At 37.2% G+C, this 15,975-nt stretch overlaps 1 protein-coding gene across 1 annotated transcript in view; it reads right to left on the bottom strand.

Moving 5' to 3' along the window:
• Arv1 (ACAT-related protein required for viability 1) overlaps nucleotides 1-15,975 on the bottom strand; it is a 494,559-nt gene that overhangs the window by 40,629 nt on the left and 437,955 nt on the right. Inside the window, exon 5 of the mRNA XM_090376364.1 lies at nucleotides 2,373-2,436. Coding sequence (XP_090232490.1) covers nucleotides 2,373-2,436 — 64 coding nt within the window. The remainder of the gene's footprint in view (nucleotides 1-2,372; nucleotides 2,437-15,975) is intronic.

Here is a 15,975-nt window from a genome sequence, read left to right as displayed (position 1 = left end):
CTAAAATGGTCTTGGGCAGGACACATAGCTCGGAGATATGATGACAGATGGACTAAGAAAATAACAGAATGGTACCCAAGAGGAACTAGAAGAAAACCTGGAAGACAAAGGCGGAGATGGATAGATGAAATTCATGAGTTTGTGGGTAGTAAATGGATGGCCAGTGCTCAAAACAGAAGGAACTGGAAAGTTGCTGGAGAGGGCTTCATCCTGCAGTGGATTGAAAATGGCTGATGATTATGATGATGATGGTAGATATATATTAGTCTGTAATAAGTCGCAAAGGAAGTTAGGCAAGCTAAGGCAGATTATGAGAAGTCTCTGGAAAAGAATGTAAAGAAAAGCAGCAAAGGCTTTTATGCTTATATTAACAGTAGAAGGAAGGGGTTGAATTACATTTGGCCACTTGATCTTTATGGGTTAACTGTTAATGACTCTGCTCAGGTTGCGGACAAATTGAATAGGTATTTTGCATCTACATTCTTTAGGGTAGGCGATGACAAAAGTTTATCAAACTCAAAAGGGGGATCAAAAGGCAATGTGAGTAATTACAGACCTGTTCCAACATCTGTAACATCTGTTCCAGGGAAAATAATGGAATCACTGTTTAAAAAAAGTAATGCAGCACAGGCATACAAATATGCTGTAATCACAACGTGCATTTGTTAAGGGGCAGTCTTGTCTAACCAATTTCTACAACCCAGGTAATATGCATGCATCATTTTATTATATCTCATATTGTGAATACCTTCCCAACGAGTTGCCCAGGTATTGCACTACTTCAAATAAATAACACTTCTCTGGTAGGGAAGACTACTGTTACTTATTCTCAGATGGGCATCACCACCCAGACGGGTAGTAGAAATAATGGAGATGCATTATCCATGCTTAAAAAGCCTTTTCATACTCTTTGACATTTAGTCAAGAATTATATTTTGATTAAACCATGCACACCATCAAACCTCTCTCATATTGTGCAGTTATACTTCATAATTGGGTTATCACTATTGCAAGTAGCCTGCCCACCCGCCGATGATGAAGCCAACCAGCTTCAAGAATAGGTAACAACAGTCTTCCCCACTGGGGAAAGTGTTGCCTGTTCATGGAGTCTATGAGTCCCTTTAATTCTTCTACACTGTTTCTTTTTTTCTTCTTCTCCTACAATAACTTTCCCTCTACTTTTTTGTTTTTCTAAGTCTAATAGGGACAAGTGGCTAGCAGAGTTATCATCCCACACATATATAACCTGCTTTGAAATGGTGTCGTCTAGGTGGTGGTGGTGCACATCTGAGAATAAGTAACAGTAGAATAAGTAATACCAGAGAAGCATTACTTATTCGAAGTAGTGCAAAACCTCGGCAACTTGTTGTGAAGGAATTCACAATATGAGATATAATAAAATGGCACATGCAAACTACCTGGGTAGTAGAAATGATGGAGATTCATTTCCCATGCTTTCAACAGCCTTTTCATTACATTTTCAGTTGGAAATTCTTCCGTACACTACTTGGCTGCTTATTTAGATTTGATACATTTATTCATGATAAATTCAAGAAAAAGTGTTTATCTGAAACTTGTCACCTATTTTATTATTGGCTGGTGTTTAGTTTCATTTTATCACTATATATAAGCTAGTTGTTTTGAGAAGAGGTGAGTTCTTTTCTTTATAAAGAAATCAAATATTCCTCTGCTAAGAGCCTATTTTCTGAAGTTTTTCAGCATCAACTATATCACATATACTATAATTTTTACTGTCACCTGTAAAAGAATCTAGCAAGGATCCTGGGTTATAGAATGGTGACCCAAAGTTATTACTTTGATTGTACACATCTCCAAACCCAGTGATGACTGAGGCATCCATTTCTTATTCTCTTAAACTAATTTAGATTTATAAAGTTCTTTATACAGAAATGTAAGTACTATTAGATCCTATTGACTATTGCAATAATTTGGATAAATGCATTCATTTTTAAGAACTTAAGCCCAAGCTCTGTCCCCAGGCAGTCACAATAGAAAAACTTGTGGTGTTGCATTGTTTTCTATAATTTATAATAAGAAAAGCAAATTTCTTATTAAATAAACTTTGCTATTATAACAATAATCAAGAAGTTTTACTTTCCTCGTGCTGCCCTTGAAAAAACGTGCTTTCAAAGTGGCCTTTGGACTACCAAGGGCAGCTGTAGACTAGAATGTAGACTACCAGGGGCAGCTGAATATAAATAAATAACAAAATAAATAGGTTATGAGAAAAATTGTTTTATTTACAGTGTAATGATCATTTTAAAGTTAAACTATACAACTTTTCTTACCCCATTATTCCAAATAACCACATATGCATATACTAAATGGCAAAGTTATTTAGTGAAACTTACTTATAACTTTTTTCTTGGAAGCTGTAGCTCATAGCAGTGATTGAAATAATAAATACTGAATACTCTATAACAAACAACAGAAATAACTTTAGAATCATGGTAAAGATGTGGCCATTATTATTCATCAGATAGTACCAAATATATTCCAATTATATGCAATACTAATTACTAAGGCTATAACAGATTTGTGTAGAAAAGTACATTCAAATGAAAGGCACATACAGTGACTTCAGTGACTGACAAATTAATCATTTCTCATTTGATTAAGAATGTAATTCTCATTACAAATAAGAATTACATTCTTATTTTTACAAAAAGTATTGTCACATAATATTTTTATTCTGGGAATCAGCGTAGTAAGAGGGTCCCGCACAAATATTGACCACTGATTGAGAACTAATTAACAATAAATAAATTTCCATTTATTCTGCAGACAGCTGAGACCAAAAGTGCTTACAAATTCATTGTGGCATACATACTGAATTATTAATGACAGTCTGATTTTCAGTGCTAGATCACAATGGAAGTTGTGGGCTTGAACCCACAGCTTCCTTATTTGTGGCTGTGCATGCTAACCATTGGATGATGGCCAACTGTAGTCCAGTAGTTAGCATATGCAGCATGACATATATAAAAACAGGTAGGACAGTTTATGCCGCTTAAATTTATGGCGCTTCACTTTTGCGCCTCTCATAGTTCACAACTGGAGTGGGAAATGAATCATAACTCTGCCCAACTTCCTAGACAAAGATGGTCCCAACATCATAATAGATATAAGATATAAGGAATTTGGGGAGTACAATGTGTACAGGAAGGACAGACAAGATAGGAAGGGAGGGAGGAGAGGTCATGCTATTAGTTAAGAAACACATAAAAACCAAGGAAGTGCAGCCAGTCGACATCGCTGGACAGTACAGTGTCGAGTCAGTTTGGTGTGGCATAAGCACTGGGAGCATTAGCATTAGCATTAGTAGAGGCATTTGATGCAAGAAAGCAAGCTTATGCAACATCAGCCAAAAAAAAAAAAAAAAAAACCCACTTCCACTTCACCCCTCTGTTCGTTCAAAATACCTGTCCAGCTGAGCCTTAAACTTATTTAGGCTATCAACCTCCACCACAAGGGATGGAAGTCTGTTCCACCAACCAACCACCCGCTGGCTAAAGGCAAATTTCCGCAAGTCTATCCTACATCTGTCTTTCCTCAATTTGAATTTATGCCCTCTCAGGTGATTTTTCTGAGCTAGAGGAAGAATCCCATCAGCATTGAGCATGCTTAAACCATTCAAGGCTTTATACACCTCTATCAGATCACCTCGCTGGTGCCTAGTCTCCAGACACTGTAATTTGCAAAACTTAAGCCTTTCTTCGTAAGAGCACCCCTTTGTTCCATTCACTAATCTTGTTGCCCTTCTCTGTACTCATTCCAGCAGCTCTACATCCTTCTTGAAATGAGGCCTCCAGACCTGTATACAGTACTCTAGGTGTGGCCTGACCATCGCCTTATACAATGGAATAATCGCCTCCTTATCCCTGCTGGAAAAATTCCTGTATATCATTGACAATACTCCATGAGCTACTCTTGCAGCCCGTCTGCACTGCTCAGAGAACTTCATATCTGCCTGCACAACCACCCCCAAGTCCTTTTCATTCTCTACCACTGTCACTGTTGTACCACAGAGTTGATACGTTGCTCTGGGGTTGCTGTTTCCCATGTGTAGTACTTTACATTTGTCAATGTTAAACTTCATTTGCCACCTCTGAGCCCATCTGCTCAACCTTTCCAGATCCTGTTGCAGCAGCATAGTGTCAGTAGTGTCCTTGACAACCCTGCCAACCTTTGTATCGTCTGCAAACTTGGACATTAAGCCCGATATACCATCATCAATATCATTTATAAATACAGAAAACAATAATGGACCCAACACTGAGCCCTGAGGGACTACACTAATAACATTAGTCCACGATGAGCAGTGTCCATTGATTACCACTCTCTGTCTTCTCCCCCTCAACCACCCCTTTATACACAGCAGCAATTTGCCTCCAATGTCACACTGCTCCAATTTGTGTAGCAGTCTTTCATGTGCAACAGTATCAAAAGCCTTTCTAAGATCCAAGTATATAATATCAAAGTTATTCCCTGCATCCAGTTCTTTTGTGACTGCATCATAGTATCCAATCAAGTTGGTCAGGCAAGACTTCCCCTTAACAAAACCATGCTGTGTCTGAGCTATAACTGAAGTCTTGTCTAAATGATCCTGCAGTGCTTCTTTAACCAGTGCCTCCATTAATTTTCCTGGAACAGAAGCTAAGCTCACAGGTCTATAATTACTTGTGTCAGCCTTTGATCCTCCTTTGTGAATTGGGGTCACATTTGCACATTTCCAGTCTATGGGTACCTCCCCTGAGTCCAAGGAAGCTCTCATAATTATGGCTAAGGGTTTGCTTACTTCCTTTGCTGCCTCCTTTAATATAACTGGATAGATTCCATCCACCCCGGGTGCCTTTCTTGTGTTTATCTTCAACAGTTTCTCCTCCACTTTACTCCCAGTTATTTCAAGATTCTGTAGCTTACTGCTAGAGTTGAATACACCTCTGGCATTCCCCTTGCTGAATAACTCCTCATGTGTGAATGTCGATGCAAAATATTCATTTAGTTTGTTAGCTACCTGAGCAGGATCATCAACAGTTGACCCATCAATATCAAGTGGACCAATCTGATTCATCCCCTTCCTTCTAGAGTTTACATAAGTAAAGAACTCTTTGCTGTTTTTCTTTGCATCCCTTGCCAAGGATTTCTCATAATCTGCCTTCGCCTGCCTAACCTCCTTTGTAACTTGGTTGCATATCAACTTGTATCTATCATAGGCTTCTGTGTCATGTGTTAATTTGTAAGTATCCCATGCATTTTTCTTCTCTGCCATATGCCTCATTAGTTCATCTGACATCCATTTTGGCCTAAACCTTGAACAATATTTCTTAGTTGGTATGTAAAGCCTAGTAGCTTCCAAGATAAGTTCTTTGAATGCTTCCCATTTTGAATTTGCTGTTGGTAACATCATCAGTTGGTCCCACTGTATAGAATTTAAATACTGTGTCAGTCCATCGTAGTCGCCTTTACGGAAGCAATAACCCTTCCCTTTACCCCTAATGGTAGTTACCTCTTTGAGTAAATCCCACTTCAGCACACTGTGATCACTGCCACCTAGTGGCATTTATCTGCAGATTCTTAATGCATGAAGAATCACTGCTGATAATCAAATCAAGAGTATTACTCCCTCTAGTTGCCTTCCGAACATGCTGATGTAGAAAACAATCATCCAATAAATCCACAAAAGCCCTGCTAGTGCGTGAGTAACCAGCCCCCAAATTCCAGTCAATATCTGGGAAATTAAAATCTCCCATTATAAGACTCTCTGATTTACTGGCCCACTCTATTTCCCTGTACAGTTCCTTATTATACTCATCAGAGTCATTAGGCCTATAGCACACTCCTACTCTCAATTTTGATCTCCCAATGCTTATGTCACACCAAACTGACTCAACACTGCACTGTCCAGCGATGTCGACTGGCTTCACTTCCTTGGTTTTTATGTGTTTCTTAACTAATAGCATAACCCCTCCCCCCTTCCTATCCTGTCTATCCTTTCTGTAGACGTTGTACTCCCCAAATTGCAGTTCTGCATCCCTTATATCTGTGTGACACCACGTCTCTGATATTCCAACAATATCTGCCTTTGATGTTTTGAGCAATACCTCAAATTCATCAAATTTATTTACTAAACTCCTAGAATTGGTGTACACACAAGTATACCTGCACCTCAAAATTGAGATCAAAATTGAGAGTAGGAGTGTGTTATAGGCCTAATGACTCCGATGAGTATAATAAAAAATGGTACACGGAAATAGAGTGAGCCAGTAAATCAGAGAGTCGTATAAGGGGGGGTTTAATTTCTCGGATATTGACTGGAATTTGTGGGTAGGTCCCTCACACATTAGCAAGCCTTTTGTGGATTTAGTGAATAGTGGGATTTACTCAAGGAGGTAACTACCATCAGAGGTAAAGGGTAGGGTTTTTGCTTTCGTAAAGGTGACTACGGCAGTCTGAGACAGTATTTAAATTCTATACAGTGGGACCAACTGATGATGTTACCAACAGCAAATTCAAAATGGGAAGCATTCAAAGAACTTATCTTGGAAGCTACTAGGCTTTACATACCAACTAAGAAATATTATTCAAAGTTTAGGCCTAAGTGGATGTCAGATGAACTAATGAGACATATGGCAGAGAAGAAAAATGCATGGGATACATATAAATTAATTTGAAAACGAAATACACAAGGCATAATTCTTATGGGTTTTGGTAATTAACTATATAATATCGGTGTAAATACACCATAGTTAACCCATAAATTTGAACTACATAAGTAGTGTAGAAGGCATCATTTTAATTGTATCTCATATTGTGGTTGCCTTCTCAATGAGATAGCAGTATTGCACTACTTCAAGTAGTCTTCTAGTAGAGAAGACTACTGTTAATTAATTTCAGAGGATACCACCACCCAGTGGATAGTTTCGAAGCTATTGGGCTTCATCATGAAGAATCACTACTGATAAGTAATGATTCTTGATGATGGACACCACTGACGCTATGCTGCTGCAATAGGATCTGGAAAGGTTGAGCAGATGGGCTGAGAGGTGGCAAATGAAGTTTAACATTGACAAATGTAAAGTACTCAACTCTGTGGTACTACACTGACAGTGGTAGAGAATGAAAAGGACCTGGGGGTAATTGTGCAGGCAGATATGAAGTTCTCTGAGCAGTGCATACGGGCTACAAGAGTAGCTCATGGTGTATTGTCAATGATACAGGAATTTTTCTAGCAGGGATAAGGAGGTGATTATTCCCTCGTATAAGGCAATGGTCAGGCCACACCTACAGTACTGTATACAGGTCTGGAGGCCTCATTTCAAGAAGGATGTAGAGCTGCTGGAACGAGTACAGAGAAGGGCAACAAGATTAGTGAATGAAACAAAGGGGTGCTCTTACAAAGAAAGGTTTAAGTTTTGCAAATTACAGAGTCTGGAGACTAGGCACCAGCGAGTTGATCTGATAGAGGTGTATAAAGCCTTGAATGGTTTGGGCATGCTCAATGCTGATGGGATTCTTCCTCTTGCTCAGAATAATCACCTGACAGGGAAAAATTCAAATTGAGGAAAGACAGTTGAGGGATAGATGTGTGGAAGTTTGCCTTTAGCCAGCAGGCAGTTGATTGGTGGAACAGACTTCCATCTTTTGTTGTGAAAGTTGATAGGTAAGATAAATTAAAGGCTGAGCTGGACAGGTATTTGTAAGGAACAGAGGGGTGAAATGGGAGCGGTTTTTTTTTTTTTTTTTGGCTGATGCTGCATAAGCTTGCTTTCATGCATCGTATGCCTCTTCTAATGCTAATCTTAGTCCATATTTTCTAGGCTTTTAACTTTTTTAGCAAAATAGTTAAAAGTATTTCATTAATTTCTGACTCAAGTTGATCTTTTTAAATCTCATTGGAGTCAGGCAATTTCTTATTTTGGAAAGAATTTGCAGAACACTGATGTTCTGTTCCATGCTGGTCTCCCATGGTTGAATTATGTTCATCACTTTCTGAAGGAGAAGACGTTTTATTAAGCGAAGTATAATTTTCACTATAGTATCTTTACTGAGTCTGGGAGAGAGCAAAGAGTGGGGATAAGGAATAAAGAAAGCAAAGAAGTGCAGTTACGGAATTCTTCACAAATATAAATGCATAGAACAGAAGGACAAATCAGATTGGACCCTTATGTAATGGATGTGGGATAGTATTAGATAACACAGCTGCAGTTGCAGATGAACTGAACAGTTACTTTGCATCGATATTTACATAAAAAAACCCTTTGAGTCAATGAGATATTATGGAAGTGAAGTTGAAAAAAATGTAATTAATGATGTTGAAATTTCAAATGATTATTTAATGAGAACTTTCGTGCCTACAAGCGAATAAGGCTCCTGTGGTTGATGGCATATATCCCATAATCTTAAAGGAGGCAGCAAGTGAGTGAATTGAACCATTAAGGCTAGTTATGAGAGCATCACTGGAAACGAGAGAGAGATTCTGTTGGATTTGTGTAAATTGGAACATAAAGGCAGTTCTGGCAGTGTAACGGGAAATTACCGACCGCCAGTCTAAGTTCAGTTGTAGGGAAAATCATGGAGGCAATGATCAAGGGTGGATTCAGGATTATTTAGATGGAAATGGAATTCTGTAGGATACACAGCATGGTTTTGTAAAGGGAAAATCATGTTAACAAATCTGGTTAGCCATTTTGACAGGTCACTCGTGGGCAGCGGTGCATTATCCTATGGGCAAAAAGGGCAATTGCCTGGGGCCCCCATCAACGGGGGGCCAAAGTCCACAAATCAATATTCTATAAACTCATTTTTGTAGTAAAAAAATTGGAAATTAAATTTCGGTCCCACATCTGGGGGTACCATACCTAGATTGCAGGTGTGACGCAGGCGTATGGCAAGAAAATGAACCTTCCAACTTTACAGTATCAGCCAGCGTTATTATTGATCAAATTGAAAACAATACCAACAACACAACTGTGTACAATATTAATGATAACAATGATAAAAATATTAATACAAATATCAATGATAATAAGGATTAAAATATTAATACAAGCAATATCAATGATAATAATGATAAAAATACAAATGCAATACATACAAATAATATCAAACATAAAACATACACTAAAGATGTTGCTTTATGGCCAAACCCCATCACAAATGATTTTATTGAGTTTTGCCTTCACGAAAAATCTCAAAATTTTGGAAACATTAAAAATTCAAATCGAAATTTTAATTGTGATGGAAAAATCATTATGAGAAAATTAAACGAATCACATTTCTATTTAAGTAGAGCTAATGGTACCACAGAAAAAAGAGTGGTTAATATTTTTAGAAACCACAAAATCTGTGTACTCTGTTTTATTTGCCAATTGTTTTCAGTTAAATCAAAAAAAAATTATTAGTTACTGCATGTAATGATCAGAAACATATTGTTGATATTTTAAAAAGGCGCGATGAGTCTAGAGAACATAAGGAAAATAGGTAAAGTGCTTGAAAAGTGTAGGAAGAATTGATTTAGACTTGATAAAAGCTTATGAAAACCAAACAAATTATTGGCGTGAGGTTCTAAAAAGAGTTGTTGCGTATGTGAAACTGTTAGCTTCATTAGGGTTGGGATTTCGAGGGCATGATAGCAATGTGGGAAATTTCATGAGTTGCTTAGAATACTTAGCTAATTTTGATATGTTTTTGAAAACCCACTTAGAAACTTGTGGTAAAGGACAGGTGAATTATCTTTCTAATACTACGTGTGACGAAGTAATACATTTAATGGCCACTAACATAAGAAATACAATTATTAATGAAATCAAACAGGCTAAATACTTTTCACTTATTGTTGACTCTACTCCCGACATGTCACACAGATCAATTATCATTTATTATATGATCGATATTTAGATAAAGAAAATAAAATTCAGGAACGTTTCTTGTCTTTCCTACATACTGAAAAGCACGATGCTAGCTACTTAGAAAATATAACTTCAAAATTAATGGAATATGGTTTAGATATCCAAAACTGTCGAGGACAATCTTAAGACAATGCAGCCAACATGTCGGGATATACAACGGATTACAAGCGAAGATTTAGAGCCATAGTAAAACTGCATTTTATGTCCCTTGTGCAGCTCATAGCCTAAATTTAGTGGGAAATTCTGCTGCAGAAGCTTGTCCAAAAGCACTCCATTTCTTCGATTTTATTCAAAATTTATTTGTATTTTTTTCTTCTTCTACAAAGAGATGAGATATTTTAATGAAAGCGACTACAAATGTAACAATAAAAGAAATTTGTTCTACAAGATGATCCTCAAGAGCAGATGCAATTTTAGCTGTTAAGATGAATTTTTTGGCCATAAAAGAATCTTTTATTTAAAATTTTTGAAGATTGTAATGAAAAACCTGTAACAAAATTAGAAGCAAAAAAGCTATGTGAAAACTTTGAAGATATTGAAACAACACTTGTACTTTTCATATGGAATGTAATTCTACAAAGATTGAATGCAACTAGTCTTCAAAATTTTGATTTACATAATGCCGTAAATCTTTTAAAATCGTTATCTTTGTATATATCAGAAGACATTTGAAACAACAATGAATTTTTTGATACTATAGCACAGAATGTTTTGCATTAACAAACAATACAAATTATGAGTCAGACAAAGGGAGAAAACGCAAAAGAAAATTACATTTTGATGAGAAAAGGGATGGCGATGGGGATGTGCAATTGGCAGGCAAACGATTTATAGTGAATTGTTTGAATGTTATTCGCGATCAGTTGGTATCAGACATTCAAAGACGTGTTGAGGCTTATCAAAATATTTTAAATTATTTTGCCATATTAACAAATATCAACTTAAAAGAAATTTCGCCAAATGAGTACGATGAATGTATTTTAAATTTAATAAATACGTATTCAAACGACATCAACGTTAGTATTTTTATGGAAGAACTTACCCACTTTGTACATTTTGCAAAAAATTAAAATTTAAATTCTCCTTTATTAATGTATAAAGCGATTCAAGAAGGGCTAGTTTCTACGTTTCCTAATTAACCACATCTGTTTCTAACGCATTGGCAGGGCGTTCTTTCAATGTACTTAAAAGAATTAAAAATTACATTAGAAATTCTTAGGCCAAGAAAAATTATGCAATTTGTCAATATTATGCATTGAAAATTACATTACTAGTGGGGTTGATTATAATGAGCTGATTGATAATTTTGCAGCTCAAAAAGCACAGAAAGTGAACATATAATAATGATCTTAAAATTTTCATTCTAATTATGACTTTTATTAGGTAATTTGTTATGTTCCGTTAAGAACTGTTTTTATTTTTAATTTACAGAAAGTTTGTTTCGTTATATTAAATATATATTATTCTTATTCTCGTTTAATTAATCTAGTTTATTATTTAATGCAATAAAAGTACTTAAATACTAACTGAGTTCATTTATGACTTTTTCTTGTGGATTATACTTAATCTATATACAGTATAAAAGTTCTTTATAAATGTAATACATGTAATTTTTTTTTTTAATTTTAATAAAATTATATCTACAATTATTATTATTTAGTTTTTTGCATGAGTAAGAGTATACCAGAGGCGTGGGATTTCCCCTCAAAGAAAAATTCAACACTATACATGGGGCCTCCAAATTAAATTTTGCCTGGGGCCCCACGAAGTCATAACGCGCCACTGCTCGTGAGCTGGATTTAGGGAATAATTTCGACATTGTTTATTTAGATTTCAGTAAAGCATTTGACTCAGTCCCACGTGAGTGGTTACTTTATAAGTTGGAGCAAGTTGAATCATAGGGAAAATCCTTAGCTGGATAGCACGATGGCTTGAGGGCACCAGGCAGAGGGTTGTTATAAATGATTATTCCTCAGATTGGGTTAATGTAAGAAGTGAGGTTCCCCAAGGATCAGTATTGGGACCACTGTTGTTTTTGATTATCACAAATGACATCTATGAAGGGATGGAGAGTGCGAGATCTAAACTTGCAGATGATGTAAAGATTAAACGTCAGTAGAGTAGTTAATGATCGCCACCAAGCAGAGCTTCTTCAGAGTGATCTAGATAGACTTCCGGGATGGTCAGAAAAGTGGCAGCTATGCTTTAATTCAGCAAAATGCAAGGTCTTACCCCTGGGGAACAGCAACCCCAAAATAACTTATACACTTGGTGGAGTTGAACTAAAGCCAGTAGTAGAAGAACGGGACTTGAAAGTTACGATACAGTCAGACATGAAGTTGTCTGAGAATTGTGGTTGCAATGTTGCATGGTGTCCTATCGATGATTTATCAAACATTTGTCAGTAGAGATAACGATGTGATAAAGGTGATTTTATAACCTCTATGTGATTAAATTAAAAACAATTATTTTTTTTTTTTTATTTAGTACCCAAAAACTGGTATTTTTTGTATCAACAGCGGTTTTTCAATACAGGAAAAAAATTACCAGGATCCTGGTTTTGTAAGCCCTAGAATGAAGAGATCCTCTTACTAAGAGAGGCTTAAGTTCTGCAAATGTCAGTGGCTGGAGACTAGGCACCTGCGGGGTGATCTGATTGAGGTGTATAGGGCCTTGAGTGGGCTGAGCATGCTGAATTCTAATGGGATTCTTCCACTTGTTCAGATTACAAACCTAAGGGGGCATAAATTCAAATTGAAGAAAGACAGATGTAGAATAGATGTGCGGAAATTTGCGTTTAACCAGCAGGTGGTTAATTGCTGGAACAAACTTTCATCTGTTGTTGTGGAAGTTGATAGGTTAAATAAATTTAAGGAGGAACTGGACAAACATTTAGAGGGAATTGTTTTGTAAATTTTTTTTAGCTGATACTGCATAAGCTCATACACTTGCTTTCATGCATCACATGCCACTACTACTACTACTTAATTCGCCCTACCCCTTTGCTTGTTATGCATCCCCAGACCATCTGACCAGTGGGGAACTTGACAGTTAGTGTTATGCAGTCAGGATGATATGCCTCCAATTTTCATCTTCTGACATATTGCTTCCCATCCGAACCATGCAGGTTGAATTTTTATTCGTCAGAAAAGATGACAGTGTCCCATTGCTCTTTTGTCCATGAAACATGCATTTTATCCTAAGCAAGTCACTTCTTCCTCATTTGTTGGGTCAACAAAGGCTTCTTCTTGGGCTGATAGGCATGCAGACCATATTCCGAAAGCCGTCTTTGGATAGTTCGTGCACTTGTTTCAACACCAGAGGCCATCTCAAAGTCCAGTTAGATCAGGAGCACTAGCATGCCGATTACGAAGGCATAGCCATTTCAAATATCAATCTTGGGAAGGCGTAGTCACTCTCTTATGGCCGAAACCAGGTCTTCTCTTCACATCACCAGTTTCACGTTTTAATTTCAGCACCCAGGATACTGTTGACTGGTGGCAGTCTATTTTATCAGCAATAGCACGCATATAAAGCCCTTCCTGGGACAGAGCAACAGCTACACTTTTTTTTCTTGGTGTCAATTGAACATATGGAGCCATGCTTACACCTCCGCAAAACAGGATACTAATGAACAAGGGAATAACACTTCCAACGCCGTATTTATAGAAACGGCTGATGCAATACCTTGCAATTACTGTCTGATGCAATAGAAGCGTTATCTGATGCAACACCTTTGCTTTGCTTTGCGGCAAACAATATGACTGTAATCAAACAATAGCTTATATATTTCACTACAAATGTTACTTTTTTTTTTAAGGTGATGCAATTATTTTTTTGTCTGTCACTGTATAATATGTCAGTAAATTGTGTTCTGTGGTTCTGTTCCTGTACAAAAAACCCAAGTTTCCATGAGATAAAAACATGTTACCTCGCTTGAGACAACTAATCCAGCCACACTGTGAAAAATACCCATAACAATTCCTAACGTAATTGATGGGATTCAAACTCGGTTGTTCTTTTTCACTTGGCGTGGGGAGGACAGTGATTATTCCACTATGTTACCCATGAGGGAATGTGACTATTGTAATACTATTACCTCAGTTTTGTATGAATAAAGGAAAACCTATCAAAAAAACAATTGTATATTCATAGAAACAGATATTACTGAAAAAAAGCATCATATATATGCACTGCATATAACTGATAATTTCCATTCAATTCACCCTGCTGTTGAAAAAGCCACCAACCACAATGACTCCAGCTGGGAAATCTGTTGATTAGCTGGGGGCTACTTTCCAAACATTTGCCTCAATATTATAGTAAATATTTAGCAGCATGTAATGGTTTTGAAATTTCAGGAGTCACATCTTCATTACACCTACAGAAAGTTTCTTTGACTGAGGTAAATATGTCATTAAGACCCTTGATTGTGATTATGCACACTGTCACTGTACATACGAGGGTGGTTCAATAAAGAATTGCCCTCACCTACTTCCACATATCGCAGAGTCATGATATTTTGTTTGTAGCATCATACATATCTCTGTACTAAAGGTGTAAAATTTCAGCTCTGTATCTTAATTTGTTTTTCTCTTACAGAACTGAATGTGTGATGAAATAGCATCATGGGCAAAGTTGAAGCCAGAGCTGTAATCCGGTATCTGTTCTTGAAGGGGAAATCTCCTAAAGAAATCCACAAGGAGATGACTGCTGTATATAATGATGAAGGACGGCATTGTGAAGCACTGGCATAGATAGTTTAGGTGTAGTTGGACATCGGTAGAATCTGAACCCATTCCAGGTCATTCCCATTCAGCCATTGATGACAGCACGATCAGAAAAGTGGAGTCGTTAATCATGGAAGATCACCGAATATCTGTGTGTGAATTGTCCTGGGAGGTGAAGATTAGTGTGGGCTCTGTTGAAACAGTCCTTCATGACCAACTCCATTTATGGAAATTGAATGCAAGATGGATTCCCTGATTATTGACTGGTTTCCAAAAGGCTGATCGACAACAGAAATCACAAGAGTTGTTAGCCCTGCGCCAAAAAAATGAGGAAGTATTTTTCTCTTGTCTAATCACTCAGGATGAAAGTTGGATACACCATTTCGACCCTGAAAGTAAAAAGCAGACCATGGAATGGCAACATAATGGTTCTTCCCCCCCCCAAGAAGGCAAGGGTCCAAGCGTCAGCAGGAAAGGTCTTGCTGACAGTGTTTTGGGATGAGAAAGGTGTAATAATGACTGATTACCTGCCGAAAGGCAGAACAATTACAGGTACCTATAATGCCAACTTACTCACAAAATTACAGGAGAAAATCAAAACATGTAGGTGTGGCATGCTGTCCAAAGGTGTGTGAATGCTTCAAGACAATGCCCCAGTTCACACTTCTGAAATTGCAACAACACAAGTGCCCATTTGTGGATATGAAATACTGCCCCTTCAAGCCTACTCACCCGATCTTCCACCATCGGACTTCTTCTTATTTCTTTCCCTCAAATCATTTCTTTGGGGGACCCACTTCCCTCACAACGAGACACTCATTTCTGCAACAGAGTCGTGATTCAAAGACCAACCTCACCACTTCTACAAAAACGGTATCCGTAACTTCATCTATCAATGGGAAAAATGTGTAAATCTACATGATGGCTGTGCAGAGAAAGACTAAACTAAAACCTGTGCCAATAATCAACAGGCTAGCACCTCTGCAGCTAGGTCACGGCAATTCTTTATTGAACTACCCTCGTACATTGATTTTATTGTTACAAATCCATCCCCCCCCCCTCTTTCTCATCCTTGAAAATACTCACTGTTTCATTGATATTGGACACAAAAGTTTTTGCAGGGAAAAGGACTTTATACTGCTGAGATAGCTAATATCTCCTTGCATTTGCAATTGTGTTACACTATTTAACCTTTTGTAAAATGTAGTCTACAAATATTTTTTTGTAATATTGAGTTACTCAATATTCAGTTATTCAGTATCCAAAACATTTCTTTTATGGTTGTGGTTCTTTTAAGCAAGAAACAATTGTAA

The sequence above is a fragment of the Mastigoproctus giganteus genome, chromosome 6 (assembly GCF_048544385.1).
Source record: "Mastigoproctus giganteus isolate SK-2022 chromosome 6, ASM4854438v1, whole genome shotgun sequence".
In the NCBI taxonomy this organism is placed as follows: Eukaryota; Metazoa; Arthropoda; class Arachnida; order Uropygi; family Thelyphonidae; genus Mastigoproctus; species Mastigoproctus giganteus.
This window is presented reverse-complemented; position numbering and strand designations above follow the sequence as displayed.